We start from the raw sequence: 21,834 nt of genomic DNA, 5'->3' as shown, positions 1-21,834 counted from the left end.
ATCTGTTACGTGCATCAGTGTTATGGGAAATACAACATTCAAGAGGAAAAAATATGAACACCCTGCATATTGTATCTCGCTACACAAAATTGACATCCAGCTAAACTGGTATTAGCTAAGGAAATGGGTGAACTGAGTGAAATTAAATTTTACAGTGATCCTAGCACCTGCATCTCAGCCAGAAAACTTCTTTCCTTCTTTTTTACGTTTCTGTCATTAGAATGAAGATCCTACGAGTAAGAAAAAGATTTAAATTTTAGGGGAAAATGAGAGTATCTGGCGAGTGGATTATGTTAGGGAGGTGAAATTATCCTATAAAATCTTTACTCAATACCAGCGACCAAATGACCTACACCCTACGAGATCAAAACGGGCAATTTCCGTAAATTTCTTAAAATATAAATTTACCATGATATAAAGTTAATATATAATATATAGATCTCCATCACTGCCTGATGTAGTTAAGTGATGATGATCACTTTAATATTCCACAAAAGAAAATAAGTGAAATTACTATATATATATATACATTAAAATTGAATATACATAAGAAAATATTTTCGAACTAATTATACCGTTCTAACGCAATAACATACAAATAAAATAATTATAAATCAGAGGTATAAATTACACATTATTATCATACAATACTCATATGAAATAAATTACTTACTACTCTTTCGTATTGTTACGATAAGAATAAGGCCGGATAGAAATAAGTCTGCCACACTTTTAGACTACTCAGCGTCTATTAACTTAAATTCACAAGTGTACCTTCCCCTATCATACATTTAAAGTATTTTCTCAACTCTTCGGAATGGCAACAAGAAGAGTTGGTTTAGGATGGTACTGAGTTGCTTGTACTGAGGGTGGTTTAAGATCTTACTACCGTTTACAATAACTTGTCGCATAAGCACCGAGAAAATATGGCCTCTCAGATAAATGAGAGTTTTCAGCTCATATCTCTTTTATGTAATATAACATTGCTAGACAATTATTTGACATAGAATGTACTTTAGCATATAATCCGCGTTCGTGACTTTTCTTACATGTCACATCTATTCAATTTTGGATTTAACAAATGATTTAAACTCAATATGAAAGTGCGTCTTTGCCACTCGAACTTAACATTCAACTGTTATAAATACAAATCACATTTCAGTAGCTCTTTCAGCAGTAGCTGGACATTAAACTTGTTACTTTCGCTTGAGTTAAATACAAACTAACTTTAGTCACATTAGAAAAGTTTATATTTACCAGAGTTTCAGGATCGCAAGAACCTACAATTTTGCTGTTTTGTTTTGCAGAATCAAATTCTTTTAAACGAAGGTGATTCTTAGCTAATTTGGAAAATATGTTTTTTACTGCGTCCCCCACTCTCATACGATGATCAGAATGTACGCTACAAGATTCTTCACTCGAAGGATCTATAAGTTCAAAAACTTTATCTGAGATCCTAATTTTCTATAACAAAGGACCTTTATAGAGCATGAAGAATTTACTAATCTTTTTATTTACAGCTGAGATCAAACGTGATTGCAACTAAAACACTAAATCATTTTCTTTCATTTTATATTTTCCTTCCTCGGTTGCGTTGTATGTTTAATTTCTTTTTCTCACCTTCTCATTCCTACCGTAGTCAGCCATTATGGGTTTACTCTCCCAATATACAGGTTTGTTTTCGTCAACTTTGATTTGTTACAATGATAAAATGCTTCAATAGAGAATAATTAGGTTTTGCGTTCAAGTGAAGACATGCAGGGCTGACACCTAAACTACTACATACAGAATAATTCAGCAAAACTACAATTTGAGGCATGTACCTCTTCCAAGAAGAATAGTCTTAATTAAACAACAGTTTAAACATCCTTTTTGTTTCTCTATGAATTAGGTCCACACTAGAGCTCTTCGGATGGTGAAGAGTTTTGAATTGTAATACCGTATTCTTCGATTTTAGACCTAAATTTATGTAATATAAAATATCCACAATTCTATACCAATATAGATTTCTGAATTTTCATTCTTACAAAGTAGTAATATTCTAAGCATCTTAAAACACAAATGGTGGTGGCATTTCTAACGGGACAGATCGTGTAATATCTACCAAATACACCTAAAATTGACAATGCAAATTTATTTCCATTACGAGAAGATGGGTAGGGGACTAATAAATCAATTGAACCTTGTCAATTACGTTCTTTACGGCAACAGTTTGCAGAGGTCTGGCTGGTGGTGAAGTTTTAAAAACCGTAGGTTTACAAATAGTACAATCACGTAAATAGCTGCTAATATCTGTGTCCATAGATTTCAGTTACAGGAGTCGCTTATGAAACCTAGAATCTCTTCAAAACCAAAATGCCCTTGTTCAAGATAATTTAGAATTACATCATTCACAATTGATGGAGGGATACAAGTTTTCCAATGGTCAGGAAAATGGTAACTACAATTTAACGAAATACCATTTTCAATTTTGTAAAATTCAGCAATGCTCCAATTTTTAACCTTAAAATAGGGATCATTGAGGCTGTCCAAATATTTAATGGTATTTTCGTACTGTGGATGTTTTTTTTTCTTAACTTGGTATCTATCAGTGTCTGGAGACAAAATGATACGTGGCAATGCGCCGCTAGCTTGATTATCGTGGCCCTTGATATACAGAATTTGTATGTCAAATTTCTGAATTTGTATACTCCAACGAGCAAGTCTAAAAATCCACTGTCTCGTTTTATGCAAATATACCAAAAAGGCTGATCTGTATAAACTTTTACATGTCTTCCATACAACAATTTAGTCCATCGTTTAAGAGCAACTACAGCTAAAAGGCATTCACTTTCAATAACTGTGTAATTTGAGCACCAAGCGCAAAATATGCGTTTTACTGAAAAATGAAATTAGGCGTAAATTTGGAGCATTTAGAATACATGTTATTATTTTCGTTTTAAAGCAATAAATGTTGAAGCCGGAGACGGATAATTTTAACCACTTCCGACTTGAACAGAGATTTAACGAGAAAGATAGATCGTTTCCTAAGCTAGCTGACTCGACTGTACAAAAACATATTTCAATATCTCTTACCATTTTCGCTTTACGGAAGTCAGTACTGAAATCAGAAGAACTAGTAAGTTTGAAGCACTTGCGGTTCTGATATAGTGCTGTGAACAGTAGAGATATGTTAAAACGTTTAAGATGCTAGAGTGTTTGCACAAAATGCTTCTCACTATATATGACTGTTCAGTTTTGTGGCGATAAACATTGAAACTAGTAATGGTTGATTCTTACAACCAGTAATGGTTCAAGGTTCATCTTTGAGTTGAATTTGAATGCAGAATAGATTACAAGAAACTGCATCCTGATAGATTTTATTAATCTTCTTCTAAGAAAATAAGTGTTGAAATTGGATGTAATAGTAAATTTGAACTACTTCCGTCTTTGACACTGTCAAGAATAATCATTATATATTGTATTGAGACGCACAATCGATTGCAGAAAACTGGTTCCGGTTATATGGTATCTTTCTTATTCTACAGCAATAAAAGTTAAAAAATATATTGAAACCGGATTTAATAGTAAATTTGAACCATGTTCGTTTCTGGTAGAGTTCTGAGGGTAATCCGATATGAACAATTTAAACATTGAATTGGTTACAGAAATCCGCCTTTAGCTATCTGTTACCTTTTCCGTTCTGTATGGATAATTGTTGAAACCGGAAATGGCTAATTAGTAATACTTACGGTTTCAATTGAGAGTGGCGGAGAAGATGGACCTATTCTTGAGAAGCTGAATCAATTGTACAAAACCGTATCTTGATATCTCTTACTGTTTCTACTCTACAGAAATCAGTATTGAAATTAAATATTTAGAAAATTTCAACAACTTCCGATTTTGGTAAAGTGCTGTGCCTTGTGACATATTCATTCCAGACCGCCAATCGGTTGCACAAAGCGTTTGTTAATGTCTGTTACGGGTTCCGTCCTATGATAACAAATGTTAACACAAGAAATGGTTAATTTCAATCGCTCTGCTTTGAATACGGATTAGCGGAAAATGTACAAACTTCAAACTTATCTTGCTCAGTTGATTGTAAAAACGCACCTCCATAACTCTTACCACGATTGCCATATAGAAATAGCTATTGAAATCTAAATTTATACTAAATTTTGCCATTTCCAGTTTTCGTAGAGCGTTGCCAAGTGTTAATTTATGTTTGACTCTCAATTGTTTGTTGAAAGAAGTCTTTTTGTTATCGTTCTCTGGTGATAAAAGTTCAAACCGAAGTGGCTAGTATTAACCAGGTATGGTTTGAACAAGATTCTGATACAGAAGATGGAGCCTATGCTTGAGATGTTTCATCCAATGCAAAAAGTCGCTTCATACTACCTTTTACAGTGTTCATTCTTCAGAAACAAATTTTGAAACCAGAAGTACCAGTAATATGCAGGATAGTAATGGTATGTTGTTTTGAGACGCTCAACTCTTGGCAGCAAACCGCTTCTCCATCTCTGTCTCCGTCATCGTTCTATGGTAATAAACGTCGAAACTGGTATTGAAACTGGCAATAGTAAAGAATTTAAAAAACTGAACATTTTGGCAGAGCGTTTTACACAGTGATTATGTCTTGTGTATAGACAGAGGATCATTTTCAAATAATCACTTCTCGTTATCCGTTAACGTTTCCTTCTCTGGTTTAGTTTGTTAACTCTGAAACTAATTGCAAGTCTGAAGAAATATCCGTTTGAATATAGGGTTAAAGGGCGAAATTGAATCTATTCGAGAAACGCTGAAATATTTATAACAAGCAGCATTATTAAAGCGTTAACTGTTTATTCAGTATGGAAATCACTTTCGAAACTGGATGGATTAGTAAATTTGAACTATCTTTGGTGTTGGTAAAGAACATTGGATAGTCGTGAAAGTTGTGTTAAGACGCTGAGAAGTACTGGAAATAAATACTTATCGCTATATTACAATATTCATTCTACAGCAATAAACGTTGAAGTTGTAAATGGATAGTTTAAATCAATTCAGATTTGAATAGAGAGTTATGTAAGAAGTTGGAAGCTATTCTTTAAAGGCTGAATCAATTGCAACAACACGTTTCTCAATATTTTATTAACAATTTTGCTCTGAAACCTGTTCACAGACGGACGGAGGAGCAAATCCGTTCTAGAGGACTGCCGTCACTTACACACAGCATAGTTCTAGTCTAAAAACCTGCCTTTGTACTTATGTACGTTATGGACAATAGCATACCATAGATATTTACATATATAGTTCAAAAAATTAGTCGTCATATTACGCCAGATTCGAAACCAGATTTGGTATGCCTGTTCTAAAATGTAGTGTAAAAGTGTGTGTGTACAAATAAAACGCATACAATTTTAACACAGATAATTTCTTTTATATCAGGATAAAAATCCATAGGTCACTTTTAAACAGGTGCTGACACATAATGATTGGCCAAATGAGTGATTTGACAGAGCGAGTGTTTTCAGAAAACTGAGGCTTCAGCACCAACATTGAGTAAAAGTTATAGCTGCATACAACACACTGGTAGTAACTTCTTGAGTAACGGAAAAACAAAGCATTGATGTAAAAGAAAAAAAATGTGCTATGGCATCGCTCTATATTTTCTGCGAACACATCCTTAACTAATTACTGCTAATCCTCGACCATTACATTTGAAATAAATAGTAAATATGAACACACAGAAATCCATTTTGAAGAAAAGATACGAAAGTGTTATCATATATAACGAAATCTGATTTAACCTACCCTAATCCATGAACACATAATCTAAGATAACATACGAGAAATGCAGGAAAAGAAATAATAATATACATATAGCGACATGTTTAGAAACAAAAATGTTTCACCTGATGTGACTTGAACCCGCGACCATTTATTCCAGACATCAACACTTTAGCCATCTGACCACCGAGTCAACCTTGCAAGCAATCGTTTGTCTATTTCATTTACTGTGCAAAAAGGCAAAATGAAATAAAGATGTCATAAATTAGTACGTAAAAAATATCCGTAGTATACACGGCATAACACCACAAAGACCACATTCGGGACAAAGAAATAATCCGCGCAGTCAAAAGAAAAAAAGCGAAGTGTGAAGATATTTGACCAAACCTAGCATCCACTAACCACTGGTCAATAAAATTTAAGATAATCCACAAGAAATGCAAATATATATATATAAAAGACTGTAGTTTGAGAGTAAAAAATAACTATCAGCCGATATTTGAACACGGGTTTTTTCATAGAAAAACATGACACGTATCGTCGTATTTATATGATAGTTTGCAATTAGCTTTTTCGAAGATCTATTTTCACTGCCCGTATATTACCTAACAAAGCTACGAGATGACATTCACGCACGGATTACTGGTTAGAACACCTCCTTCAAGAGCTAGGGCTGGCCTCATAGATTTATGAAATCACTTTTCTAATCCTCCTTAAAGAACTAATGTTCATATCGCAAATCTAGGAAACAAAACTTTAAATCCTCGAATTCTTCCTGTTCACCCCAACCATAGGTTGTTGGGCAACATGGACATTTTGAAACTTTTCAGTCTCTTGGGAGATCAGATTTATACCTTGATAAGGTCTTTTCTTCGTAACTGTCTATATATTGAATCCTTGGTCTTCCTCTTTATGCTATTCCTGTTACATTTCCTTATCCAATCGGAGTGAGAAATAAGATAGCAAAGTACGCTAATTCTTCTTTTTCCTATTATTTTCATGATTTATCGTCCTTAATGAGCTTAATTTAGTCCTTATTCATTCCTTTTCCATTCGGTCGAGCATTGTAGGCCAATACCACATTTTAAATGCTTCCAGCTCGGATATTTTAGCTTTTCTCAATACAAATCCTCGATTAGTTCCACATATATCTGACTGCAACAGTAATTTGTGAAGATTGTGGATTAACTTTTACCTTATCTTGATCTACAGATCAAATGCTTTTCTCTGAAGCCAAATGTCAACCTATAGACGTCTAAAGACCGCAAATCAAATTCATATTTCAGTTGGAACCGGGGCAAATTTATGTCAGTGTGGAGTTTCATGGCTTATTTAAACACACACATTAGATTGTGCACCTACGGGGACAGCGTGTCTCATTCGAAATGTTCTGCGTTCGATTCAAAGTCTGGTATTAGAGTTTGTTTTTGAGGGAATTAAGCATTGTAAATTATGTTCTCTATTGGTACTAAAAGAGATTTATTCCATAAGGGTAGAGAAAACCCAAGACAGAAACATGGGGCAGGAGGGAAACGCAAATTGTTTATGCTCATGACTTTAAATTTCGTTGTTCCGTCAATGCTTTCTCTGTCTTCGCATGACGAATATTATTATATTCATTTTCTTTGCATATATTTTCATTTCTTAGAACTCAACGTGAATGCAATTTATACCTTCTATCTAGTGGTTCTCCAAGCGATGCTGAAATATTCATTCTTTCTTGCTTCAATTGGAGAAATAACCTAGCATGTCATGTCTTGGGGCACGTAAGTATCGTCATGTTCGGTGTCCAGCTATCAGACATACACTGAAATAATTCAACTGGAAGAGGGAAGCACTATTTCTTAGAAGGCCAACCTCCATAAACATTAGTGGTTGGCTGACTGCAACAACTGATAAAAAATTGGGTTAAAAAGAATTAGCGAATATTTCTGAAATATGTGGAAAAATTCCGATTAGTAATATAGCTAAACGCAATCATCGAATGGAAACGCATAACATGATAAAAGTTAAGCAAAAAGCACAAACTGGAATAATACAGTCGGGCAATTAAAATTAGAAAAGGGAAAAGAGAATTAAACAAAGAAAACAAGGAAATTGTTAAAAATTATGGTTCCTTTAATTATTATACTAAAAGATTAAATATTGAATATGAATAACCATGTTACTGCATGGTACATCAAACGCCGGAAGAAATCAGCGTTGGACCAACCTAACGGCCCACGGTTTACGCTCCCTACAAGCAACAGCTTTTGAGTCAAATATAGTGGTGTCATATGATCGTTTTTCTAAAGTTTGAATCGACAGAGATAAATTGCGTATGTGTCTACTCTATTTATGTTATGCGCGGGACGTAAAACTCAAAGATTTCATTTCATTTTTTTTTTCTATTTATGTGATTGCAATATATTCAATATTTAATTTGGATTTCAGGCCCAAAGTTCTACATGTTTAGGTCTTTGGTTTTCTAGCGATATTCTGCACACTTGACGTTACTACCACTGTTATCTCGAATGTGTAGGCTTTAATCAGAAATATTCGATTAAACAATTATTTTCAAACGTAAAATTTATAAAATGGCCTTCTGTCAATTTGGATGAATCAGTACGGTACCTCTTTCCACACTTTTCCAAACCTGGTAGATTATTGTGGAATAGCTAATAATTCGCTGCGTTCACTGCTTTTTGTTTTGGAGGATGAAGGTAAGAAGAATACTTTAGAAGTTGTATCCTTTAAGACCTGTAAAGAGTAGCTACCAACCTTAGCTTGCTTTCAAGTTTTGTGTGTTTATAAGATTCCTAAACAGGAATGGTTTCATGGTGAAATTCAAGGTCAAAACGTAATAGTGTCTGAGGAAAGGTAAAATAATTAGGTCGTTTCATTAAGTTCGTCGTTTCAAGTTAGTTGAAGTTCGATTCGGCGCTTAAATACAGTTCTATTGATGCTAATACAGTAGCCATTTCTCCAGACATTCCTGACTGGGTATACACTATTCACTTCATTTCGTTTGCTTTTTTTAAAAAAATGGTTCCACTGGTGTCAGTTCGTTCGTTAAAGATTACACTAGGGAAGCAGTATACGAATCATATGATGCCATGTCATGATAGTTATTATTGCCACCGCGCGTATAGTTTTGATATTTCGTGACATTTTACATCACGCAGTTAAAATATACAGGAATTCTTTAACAAATTCTTCATTGCAATAACCACGAAATAAAAATCTCATTTAAATTATTTGACGATTCCCACAGTACTTGGATCAAAAATGAAAAAGCTACGTTGCATTCGTTAGTGCGCTACAGTTCCAAAACTGGGTAGTTCATCACGGAGAAATTCTCTTTGGGTCATTTCACACCAGGTGCTGACAATAAGGTAACAGTGGATTAGCAAAAAGAATGTCGTTGTAAGCCACGAGGTGCGTAAGAGATTGGGTTTCGCGCGGAGCGGCAGTTGTAGGGGTAGTGGTGAGTTGGAGGTGCCAAAGACACTAGGAGGACGTATGCGTTTCGCTGTGATCACCCGCATAAACTGTGTCCACCTTCCGATAGTGCAAAAATCTTCTTTCAATACAATGTAGCCGTGTGATTTGTGTTGGCATCTCATGAAATCATAGGGAATAGAGAAGAGGAAAATTTCAGATTTTTTTTTTCAATTGTGTCCTTCACAAATTTAATCAGAATAAGACTAACTGATTTTCGAAACAAGAAAATCTTTATCACGAGTTGGTGTGTTTCGACCCAAGGCTGATTTTGGATTTAAAAGACGAACTACCCACAAATGCAATGAACAAAATCTGTTAACTCCAGTATAGATAAAGGAAAACTTACCGAAAAACTAAAATTATTTGAAGAACTTTGTTCCAAGACATCGCACGGAGATGCTGTGAGTGAATAGGATAGTGAATAATTAAGCAGTGAGTATGAAGAGGATACATGGTTACACAATACTGAACCAGCGTTCTAGGAAATAGACATAAAGAAAGCTTGCCTCACGTATGCGTTCAAAATTATATATAAATACCGCATGTATGCCTGATGTTATACGTAGCTCTTTAAAGTGTACAAATGAATCGATACGATCACTTATACACAAGTAAATTGTGAACGAGACTTTTCAAATTATTAAATCTAGATTAAGGGCGAATTTCGGTCAAGATAATTTTGAATCGTCTCTGCTAATGCAGTATGAAAGGAATATGCTAAATAAAGTGAAAATATGGGTCATAATTAACAAATTCTCTCAGGGATAGTGCACAAATGAAAAGATTTCTGATAGGTAAGAATGTTCTTGTTTCTTGTCATGCAAACAGTTCAAAGTGGTAAAAGTTGAAGGCTGAATATATATATATATATATATACATATATATATATATATATATATATATATATATATATATATATATATATATATATATATAAGTATGTATGTATAATTGTGACATTGTATCAATAGTAATTAAGCTGTCTGAAACCAAGGTGAACTCTCATAACTGAATTTTCGAGCTGTCGACATGTACGAGCAAAGCTTAGAATGTCAGTTACCACAAAAATGGTAATTGCCACATTTTTACATCACATTTTTATGTGAGTTTATCTACCACTGTTTCCAAAGTACTAGTTTATCTCAAATCATGAAAAACCACATAGTTCATTCTCCTACTGATAGTTACAAAGTGCATTTAGTGCACTGTTATCAGCAGGTTAATTGAGGCCCCCTTAATAAAAGGGATCTACGTTATACATGACATTATCCAATAAGGTTTATTTATATTCTGAGAAGTATTCCTGCAGCACAATATGCAAATTATAGAAGAACCACATCGCAGCCCACTCTAGGCTCTACCAATGAATGAGTTGCGTCGTGGTTCTTTTTTCAGTTTATATATTACACTATGGAAAGTCCATTTCCTGGGCATAAATAAATTTACTCCAAAAGTCAGTTACTGACCTTGACTTCTAAGGTCCTCAGTTTATATTTGATGTAGCTGGTTTATTAAACGTAACGCAATAATATTATGTGGTTTTGAAACTTTCATTTTGAGCGCTTAAACGGTATGCAACGATATTTTTGTAATAGGAATTTATATACTACAGTTGATCAGCCAGTTAAACATAAAATGCGAATGTGTAATAATGCTCGAGATAGTTCGCCCTCTAATGGTTTCAGGTCTGCGCCCACCACAGTTTCTCATTTTCATCCTTGTAAAAATGAGAACAAAATTTGTATTAGAAAAAACTAATCAAGGGGGCGGGTTAACATTAGAGATGCAATGGCTCCGAAAAAATCGCAGATGAAATTATTGTAGATTATCAATGTGGATTTAGTCGAAATCGCCCAGAAATTTACCATTCGACAAATACCCGAAAAGAAATGGGAACATATTACCCAGTACATCAACAGTTTATTGATTTTAGAAAGGCTTACAACTAGGTTAGGAGGGAAACATTGTACAAAATTCTTACAGAATTTGGAATACCGAAAAAGCTAGATTTATTAAGTGTTCAAATGAATCGCAGAGTAAAGTTCGAGTAGAAAAATACGAGCTTCCACTTCGAGATTGGCCTCAAATAAGGATATGCGTTATCGCCGTTATCATTCAACTTTGTTCCGGAGTACGCTATAAGAAAAATCAAAGATAGGAACAATAACCTAGATTTGGATGGTATTCACCAGGTTATGGTGTATGCTGATGATAAAAATCTGATAGAAGAACAATCAAAAGAAATGCAGACGCCTTACTAAACGCTTGCAGGGACATGAGTAAATACAGAGAAATCTAAATACAAGGAAATTCAGAAGGATCGTAATACGGCAAATTAGGAATGCGTTAAAATATCAATTAATACTTTCGACACAGTGAAAACTTTCAAATATCTTGGGCGACTATTACCAGACCAAAATCATACCCACAGAGAAATTAATGTCGACTGAAATCAGGAAATTTTTGTTATTATTGAGTTCAAAATATTTTGTCGTCGTGAATTCTGTCAAGGAATTAAAACCTTAAAATATATAAAATGATAATCATGCAGTAGCGTAACTAGAATTTTTCTCAGGGGGTGCCAATGAAGGGCCCAAGAAAATTTTGAGGGGGCCATCTCCAATGATTTTTTTCATATATATTTCGTGTGTGTGTGTGTGTGTTTTCAAGGTGGATGTTTTCATCTTCATTGTTCATGATTTTACTCTTTTACGGTGAAAATGTATGAATTTACTACTTCAAACAACTAGGATACATTAATACAATTGGTTTCCAATATAAGTAAGTAGTAATTTATTCGCTGCATTTACAATATGTGTGGCTGGTAGATTTAAGTGGAAGCAAATGCAATTTAACAGGTCAAGAAAATAACTAATTAGTTCATGCCTCTACTTAAGAGAGGATCTTTCTATTCTTGTGGGCAGCAGCAAACTTATCAACAACTTCTTCAAGCTCTAATGATTTAGCAATTGTCTTCGATATAAAGTAATCCAAAGTTTTTTAACTTATCATCAGTCATTGAATTGCCTATATATCTTTAATCTTTTCAAACATGAGAATGGCCTTTCGTATGTAGCACTAGAAACTGATATAGTCGCAGAAATTATATCTAACTTGTTGGTTTCTAGGAATACGTTTTTGTAGACACAAAGATCAAGGAAATTCAGCAAAGAATCAACTTTGGTTTTCTCTCGTCTTCATACAACTTAATTGTGTTTGGGAGGATTTTGAGTTTACATTTAAATATTTCCAGATCACTTTCATAATACTGGGCCATATGCTCCAGAATGTTATAACTTAGAACGTTTTAACCTTTTGGATGTAGAGTGGTGATTGATCTATTGATTTTGCTACATGATCCAAAGAGGTTTTCCGTCTCAGTGATTGCCTTATCAACAGTAGGCAGAAAAATGTCTCTTAGTATATTATCTTCAGAAAATTCGTTTTCTGCCTCCAATGAAGGAAGAGATTAATCCAAAAAGAATTTGTGATATTACGATGGGAATGTCAAATTCGTTTCCACGACGAACCCCTATAGCCTATCTGTTTCCGGCTCTGGAATTTCAGGACCATTTTCTATGCAGATCCGCAATATTCTTGATAAATTTGTTCGAATAATGTTCGTTGAGAGTCATATTCTCCAGACCACATTTTCAACAGCGTTTGAACTAGTAAATCTACAAAAATCAAACCTTCCATGTCTGTATCTACTTAAAGTTAGGTGAAGCTCAAAGATACAGCATGGCAGCAGTAATATTAAATTTTACCCGAAAACATTCCGTCCTGTATAGATGACATTTATTTCCCGGATGGAATGATGGAAGTAAATAAATATCATAAGTTTCAGATTTGGTTGAATACCGCATAATAATATAAATAGTTGTTTTACGTTATTAAAATAATGAAGTGAGCACTCTTTGAAGCAAAAAGAGGAAATGTGTTTTTCTTTCCCTAATATCAAACAGTGTTAGAACATACATTTAAATCGGGACTCCTTACAGCAAAAGAAGTATACGTGCTCCTTTTCTTTCTTTCGTGTGTTTACCTTCACTAGTTTTTAGAATTTGACGTGAATTCAAATACACAAACACTTCACACGCACACCGAATGGCCAAAGGTCAGCGGTAGAACATCAGATTAAGATTCGGAAGATGGTGTGATTGATCCCTCGTGGACACATATTTCAACTGAGGAGATTACCAAGATTCTTCCTCGGTGGCCCTATTGACTAATATTCCTTATTTCTATCCTCTGAGTCTCGGATGTTTCAAAGCCTTAAAATAAATTCAAATGTAGTTGAAATAATGCTACTATCCTGTAGCCGATGCTAAATTAATATTTTAAGTTTTGATATTAGATTTGAAGGAGGGGCACTAATTAGTATATCCTGTTGAAAATCCATGTCACCACTGATTTACTGTTCTGCATAATTCCTACAATGTAATTTTCTCAGAAATGCATATTTTGACGCAGAATTAATATAATTCTGTGATAAAAATTGGTATTCATTGACTAAACTTACTGAATGGAATATCTGTAGACCAGTCCCACACACATCAGATAACAGGTTGATACAACCTGATCATGGGAGTAACTACACTTTTACACCAAATAGCATTTCTGCCGCGACCAAGTTGTATCATCTCGGTATCTTACCTGATGGTTAGTAATCAGGAGATTGTAGCACTGGCTCTGTGATAAATTTCGGGATTTCTCTAGTAGTAGCAGTTTTGGGATTAAGCTACAGTTAAAATAGCTTAAAAGAAAATACTTCTGAAATATTTATTTATAAAGATCACTGATTTTTGGTAGCCTCATTTCCCCAGGCTTTAGTTAGTAGAATAGGTCCACCAAGCGCTGACTCCGTTTCCCTTGGAGATCGCTAGTATCGCTTATTAACATCGCAGCAGAAGGCTTCTACTTAGTTGCCACGGCCAAGAGCGTTAGAAAATTAGACGTTCTAGAGACAAGATCAGAAGGTAGTCGAGAAGGAGAAGCAGTATCAGTAGCAAATAGTAGGTGTTGGCAGTATTCATTCAGTATTTTAATTTTCTCGAACGATTGGGATTCAAACAACAGAGAGAATGACAGAATTAATAAAAAAACTTCTACTCTCTTCTTTTACTGTATGTTAAACAAGACGCTAGATATTATTTGATAATAATACCAAATTATTTAATGGATGCTATGCATTTGTTCTATATCGACATAATCGATGGAAATTAATTACATAGTGTACGAAGAATTCTTTCGTCCAATAGGAGTGTAAAGTTTTACTGTAGTGCATGCTATTTGTAAGTAAGTACTTCTTATTTTAGTATGACTTTCAACATTGAAGCAAATCAGAATGCAGACTGATTTTTTTCTTTGTCGAAAACAAAGAAGACAAACAGATAAGGGACAGAGGTTAAAAGGAACATTCAGATGCTGAGGTCAATGCATGCACCTTATAGATTTAGATAAATTAGATCTTTCTCTACTACAAAAAAAAAAAAAAAAAAAAGAGCCTGAAGGTTTCCGCTCGGAACGCAGACTATTGCAACATACGATATTCTGCAGTTGGTAACTTTGTTGCCGAGATATATTTCGGTAGTAGTTTAACTTGCGGCCAATATTAACTCACCGTTTGTCGACCTATAGCAGTATCACTCTCTGTGGGGGAGGGGCGCTAGGGGAACCAAGATTATGAGCAAGGGGGCCTGCCCCCCCCCTAGCCCACCCTTGGCTCCGCCACTGTAATCATGCCTGTTATGCTTTATGGTTGTGAAATATGGTCGCTTACGTTGTTGGAAGAATGCAGACTCAACTTATTTGAGAATAAAATTCTGAGACGAAAATTTGAACCCAAGAGGAACGGGAATGGGGAATGGTGGAAACTTCATAAGGAGGAACTACATAATTTATACGGTTTACCAAACATAGTTAGAGTCATCAACTCTAGAAGGCTCAGGTGGGCAGGACATGAAGTCAGAATGGAAGAAAGTAGGAACGCTTTCAAGGTTTTAACTGGAAATCCAATTGTGAAACTTCCATTAGAAAAGCCTAGGAGCAGGTGGGAAAACAATATTAAGATGGATCTACCAGAAATAGGAATACGGATTAGAAACTGGATTGAATTGGATGAGGACAGAAATCAATGGAGAACGTTTGTGGCCATAGAGAAGGAGAGAGAATACATTTAAGTTAAACACAAGTGCACAACAAACATGAGTGAGTGGTTAGCTTTCGCGCTTCTATCGTGAAGTCCGGGATTCCATCCCGCATTCGACCATTTTGACAAAAGTTTTTCTTAATTACATCTGTGAATGTAGAGATATTACGTGTACTGTGAGTCCTGGCCGACTTCCTTTCTAATAGTTTTTAAATCTTTGTTATTACTAATTACCAGCAGTGATGGATTTCCGAAAAGGATTAGGCTGCGGATGTCTTTTGGATTGAAGACTCCACCCCGAAATTACGGAATTTATAAAACAAACTAAATATTAATTTTGCCTTTACTCATAAACTTCAAGCTGTCATCAGATAAAAAATTATGATTTTTTTTTTTTTTTTTTAAAAAAAAGCATTAATAAGAAAAGCCTTATTATTATTATTTGGTATATGCCACAGCTGGTCTATATGTGCCATTCTGTTTCCAAACTGAAGAGTATTAATTTACATCTCCCATACTTAAATATTTATCATGAAGTATTGCTTTTAATCTATAAACTTTCCGAACCATATTATCAATCTGAGCCAATTACTTTATGAAAAATTGAACATTACCTTTCTTGCCGAACTGAATTTGAACTCTTTGCTGTTAATTGTCGGGAGTCCTTAGAGTACGATGCGCAAGTGTCTTGAACCACTATTTTTCTTAGCGTTTCTATATTACTTTCAAATGCAGGATGATCTTGTACTGCAGATTCTGATTTCACCATACCAACGTTTAGTTTCGCATCCAAAGAAAAAATAGCTGCATCCTTCTCCATTGTTTGCTCTCCTTCCGTTGTAGATAATATTAAGTCTTTTTTGTCAGTCATCAGTTCGTATGTCCACCCTTTCCCCTCGAGTGGATCTTCCTGAGGTAAGTCATAATCAATTTCTTCTTTACACATCAATTCCAACTTAACAGTCGCCAGACCAGCCATTATGACTTTAAATTTAATAACAATTTGACCCTGTTCTTATACTTCCCTTATATTTTATGCTGCCAGTGTTAATGAAATGATTTACAAGACCGTTCACAGAAGCAACTTTATACTTCCAATCAAATAAACAATCAGGATTTAATAACGTTATGTATATAATTGATTTTTGAAAACAATAGATCTTCTTTTTCTCTCCAGTTTAATGCTTAAGGTAACAAAATCAATTGGGTAGTTATTAAAAGTATTAATCGTATAATAAATTAATAAAAGCGTATTACATAACAAATGTTTTTTTACGAATAGAGTAGATAACTGTAGGGTGAGAGGTTTTTACCAACTCCCACGCAGTAACACGAATCAGAAAACATTTCAGCACATGGTTGGTTGCTTCTACGAGCAGAAAAGATGTGTGTTATAAGCAGGGTTGGAAACATAGTTAGCGTTTAGAATTATTTATTTTTTTCTAATTTAAGATATTTCTGTTTGCCATTTCATGAAAATTTGTTGGAATAGATGTTGTCAAAGATTGTAGATGGGTAGATAGATAATTAATATTTACATATGTTATCTATAGCCGGCTATAGATAACGTATTGTTTATATATTAATATACTGTATTTAACAAATTTCGGTTCAGTTTTACTATACGCATCCGTATCAGGGATGAATTCAGGTTGTAGTTCCGGGGGAATTATTCCCTCGGAGAAAATTCGTTTCCACCGGAGAAACAAAATTTCAATCGCAATATGTAGAAATTGCTTTACCTAACTATTTGACTTCCCACCTGCACGTGCTGACGAAATTCAATCTCTCTTAAGACGCAGACTCACGGACGTGTAGTGCGTATTACCGCTGTTACCGGCGGTAACGGTAAAAATATTACAGTTTTTCGTTGTTTTCATATATCTTCAAATTTCATTATCGACATGGGAAGATGTTTACATTTTCCTTTTTCTTTTCTTTCTTTCTTTTTTCTTTTCTTAAAGTTTGAATGGCCTATGCTTCATTCACATTCTGAACGAATGCAACATGCCAACACCAAATAGGAGCATACTGTTGTTGATACCGCAGATTTCAGAGGTAACGCGAAAATAATACTACTAAAATAATAAAAAAAATAATACTCCATCCAAATTTAGTTTTTTTCATTTGTTTGAATGGCACAAAAGTACAGAAATTCTGAGCTAGTTAAAATGATCCTTCTTCGGTTTTTTGTTTATTTGAATACTACTGAGCTGGTTAAAAAGGCATTTCACGCTGGTACAAAAACTAGGACACCTAAACAAAACGTATATAAATTCTGAGCTAGTTAAATTGGTCTTTTTTCACTTTTTTCTTTCGTTTATTTGAGTAGTACAAAATGGTTCTTCTTTGTTTGGTATAAAAAGTAGAACACTCAAATTTGTTCTTTCGTTCATTAGGCTAGTACAAAGGTACATAAATTCTGAGTTAGATAAATTGGACCTTCTTCGATTTTTCTGGTTAGTACAATAAACAGGCCACTCAAATTTATCTCATCGTTTGTTTAAATAGTACAAAAAGGTACGGAAATTCTCAGTTAGTTAAAATGGGTCGTCTTCGCTTTTTCTGATTACTACAATTTTGTTCTTTCATGAAAATACTCAGCTACAAAATTAAATAGCTCACTCATATTTATGCCTTCGTTTATTAGACTAGTTTAAAATGATATAAAATGATCCTTTTTTGCTTATTCCTTTGTTTGTTGAAATAATACAAAATGGTATAAAATACTCAACTTCGGTTTTTCAAATTAAATAGCTCACTCAAATGCATTACTTCGTTTAATTGATTTTAGAGTTGATACAAGTTATAATTCCTTTGTTTATTTGAATACTCCAACATGGTACAATATTCTTTGTTTTTTCTCGGTGGTACAAAACTAAATATTCCATTGTTTATTTGAGTAGTAAAATTCTGAACCAGTTAAAAATGCCATTTCTCATTGGTACAAAATTGAATAGGTCACTTAAATTTATTCTTTCGTATATTTAAATATTCAGCTAGTTCATTTTTTTCTCGTTGGTATAAAAAGTAGAATATCGAAATTATTCTTACATAAATTCTGTGCTAGTTAAATAGTCAATTTTCGTTTCTTTAAACAGCACATAATGAGCTAGTTAGTTGGTACAAAAGAAAATAGTCCACCTAAATTTTATTCATACTTCACTTCTTTTTTTCTAGTTGGTATTCCATCGTTTATTTGAATAATGGCCCTTCACTTTTTCCAGTTGGTACATAAGGAAATAATCCAATCAAATGTTTCTGGTTCGTACAAAACTAAACACTCCATCCAAATTTGAGTATTACAAAATGAAATGAAATTCTCAGTTAGTTTAAAAAATGGTCCTTCTTGCTACAAAATTGGAAAGCTCACTCAAGAGTACAAAATAGCATTGAACTTCTGAGCCGGTTAAATTTATCCGATTGTTTATTTAAATAGTACAAAATGATTTAAAATACGCAGCTATTAAAATGTATATAGTAGCTTTCTTTCTCGAAGTAAACCAGTCATATTTATTCATTCTTCACTTCTCTCTGCTTGGTACAAAACTGAATAGGTCACACAGGCTTTGTTTAAAGTTATTAAAGGTTAAATATTTGACCTTTAACCTCGATGGTCAGTTTTTTCAGAACATGTAGTAGTTGATGACGTATTACTAGATTTGGAAACAGCACCTCAAAACGTTGCTCTGTTTAAGAGTTATTCGCGTTCATTGGTTCATTGGGCGTTCATTATTTTTGGAACTTGCAGTGGTTGATGACCAATTACTAAATGTGGCAACACCACCTCAAAACGTTGCTCTGTTTAAGAGTTATTCGCGTTCATTGGTTCATTGGGCGTTCATTATTTTTCGAACTTGCAGTGGTTGATGACCAATTACTAAATGTGGCAACAGCACCTCAATATGTGGATCCATTTTCGAGTTATTAGGTTTTAAGTACTTTGACCTTTGACCTCGATGGTCATTATTTTGGAACTTGTACTAGTTGATTTCCAATTGCTAAATGTGGAAACAGCACCTCGATATGTTGTTTCGTTTTCGAGTTTGACCTTTGTTCACGATGGTCAGTAGTTTGGGGACATGCTTGTGTCATTTCTGCTATGTTAAATTAAGGGTTGGGAACGAAATCAGTGCTACGTTAAAATAAGGGTGGAGGATGTGTTCATAAATTTCTGTTATGTTAAAATGTTCAAATAGGGGTTGAAAAAGTAATCATAAAAGGGAACGAGTACACCCTCTAAAAAGTGTTCATAAAAGGGAATGAATCTTATATATTATTTGCTCTGCTATGTAATTTCAATTAGGGGTGGAAAAAATGGTCATCAAAGAGAATGAATGAATACACCCTCTAAAATGATTATCTGTAGACCGTGGGTGTTCGATTGTAATCTTTGCTCGTTATGTTAAAATAATTGTTGGAATGAGTTATTTGCTATGTTACGTATTCTTATGTCATTTCTGTTATGTTAAAATAGGGGTTGAAAAATATAATCATAAAAGGGAATGAATCTTATGTATTCTTTGGTCTGCTGTGTGTTCGTAGTCTCAGTGTAATTTCTGCTATGTTCAATTAGGGGTGGAGAAAATGAATACACCCCCTGTGCTATATCCGCTATGTTTCGTAGTCTCTGTTATGGTAAAATAAGGGTTGGAAAATAAGCCATACTCTTGTATTAGATCTGCTATGTAATCTGTGCTATGTTATAATAGGGGTTGAAAAATATGCTCATAAAAGGGAATGAATACACCCCTAAAATGCTGTGTGTTCATAGTCTCAGTTTAATTTCTGCTATGTTAAAATAAGGGTTGGAAAATAAGCCATGCTCTTTTATTAGCTGTGCTATGTATTATCTGTTCTGCTGTGTGTTCATAGTCTCAGTGTAATTTCTGCTATGTTAAAATAGGGGTTGAAAACTATGCTCATAAAAGGGAATGAATACACCCTTGTTATGTTATGTACTCTTATGTGTTATCTGTTCTGCTATGTGTTACGTAGTGTTATGATTTATCTTCTCTTCTATGTGTTCGTAATTAACATAGGGGTTGGGAAAGTGCTCATAAGAGGGAACGGGATCACCCCTTAAAATGTGCTCGTAAAAGAGAACGAATACACCCCCTAAAAAGTGCTCATAAAAGGGAATAAATTCACCCCTAAAATGGAGGTCGTAAAAGACCGTGGGCTCACGGTGTAAGGTGCTCAATTTCCCAGGGGCTTGTGAATTGTCTGATGCTGTCCCAGATCGATCCATTTTCTACTACTAACGCGAATCCCGATAGCGCTCGTTCACTCCAGAAGCACCTTTTAGCGTGCCAGCCAGAAGCATCCTGCGCGCTCGTATTTAGACTTTCGGAATAGCCCTTATGTTACCGCTCGGCTGAGTGGAACAGGAAAAAATAGGAACGTTCCCTGTCAAAACAAGGAGAATCTAGAATATCATCAACATGTGTATTCTACTTACCGCCCGCTTAGGAGTCTATTCGCTCTCCTCTCGCTGTAGAGGATCGAGCGGGCGGTAACTCTACTATACTGTTTCGTTTGCTTCCCCATTCTAAGGATAGAAACTTGGCTGTAATTTCAGTATTCATAAGATTATTTCATTGTCTTAACAGCATACAATTTCGGACAAATATAAGTAGCAGGTTTTTCATACTAATAGCATTTAATACGTGCTACTGTTAGACTGATGTTCTAGTGCATTATTTATATGTTAATCTATCATTTTTACACGACTTTTGTATGTTAATACGTTATCTTTAAATTTGAATAATACAGCAGCAGTGAACAAGAAGAATATATTCCATAGGATATTCTAACAAAAATTTAATATAGGTTTACTTTGATTCAAAATAAAGTTTCTCACTGAATGTTAATTTGAGCTTACGGGTATTATTATTATTATTATTATTATTATTATTATTATTATTATTATTATTATTATTATTATTATTATTATTATTATTATTATTATTATTATTATTTGATTGAGATTTTATTTCTGTTTAAACGGTATGTAAATTTAGATGGTTGTCTCATGCCTGAAAAAGCAAAGATATTGTCAGTCCCTGAAGTGTCATTAAATATATAGAAACGCCTATCGATGAAACGCATTGTGCTATATGGGAACTGTTTTAAGAGCAAGGGGAAATAGTAATGATAATTAGAGCGAAGCAGAGATGTTGCCCGCGCTCCTTCCGATTCGAGTAATTATTATTATTTAAGATTTATGCTAATTAAGTTGAAAATATTTTGTTTTTAATTTAGTATAGAAAACTTTCGATGCAACAAATTTCCAACTGTAGCCGCTTATCTACTAGCTGAATTTGCACTTTGATGCAGTTTGATGTGTTGAAAAAAGAACTGCAATCGTCTTCATCGTGCCGCAGTTTGACTGTCTGACTAATTTTCAATACGGAAAACTTGTTGCTCAAACATACGATGAAACTCCAGTT

General features: G+C 34.3%; 1 protein-coding gene across 2 annotated transcripts in view; it reads right to left on the bottom strand.

Moving 5' to 3' along the window:
- Nucleotides 1-16,742, bottom strand: part of LOC145690822 (uncharacterized) — a 66,258-nt gene extending 49,516 nt beyond the window's left edge. For both annotated transcript variants that reach the window (XM_081766132.1, XM_081766130.1), the window contains exon 1: nt 15,997-16,742. In XM_081766132.1, the coding sequence (XP_081622258.1) occupies nt 15,997-16,361 (365 nt within the window). In that variant the 5' untranslated portion in view covers nt 16,362-16,742. The remainder of the gene's footprint in view (nt 1-15,996) is intronic.
- Nucleotides 16,743-21,834: the final 5,092 nt, after the last annotated feature.

Source organism: Thermobia domestica, chromosome 7 (assembly GCF_964235325.1).
Source record: "Thermobia domestica chromosome 7, izTheDome1.hap1.1, whole genome shotgun sequence".
Lineage (NCBI taxonomy): Eukaryota > Metazoa > Arthropoda > Insecta > Zygentoma > Lepismatidae > Thermobia > Thermobia domestica.
Note: the sequence above shows the minus strand (reverse complement) of the source record. Positions and strands in the feature narration are given on the sequence as shown.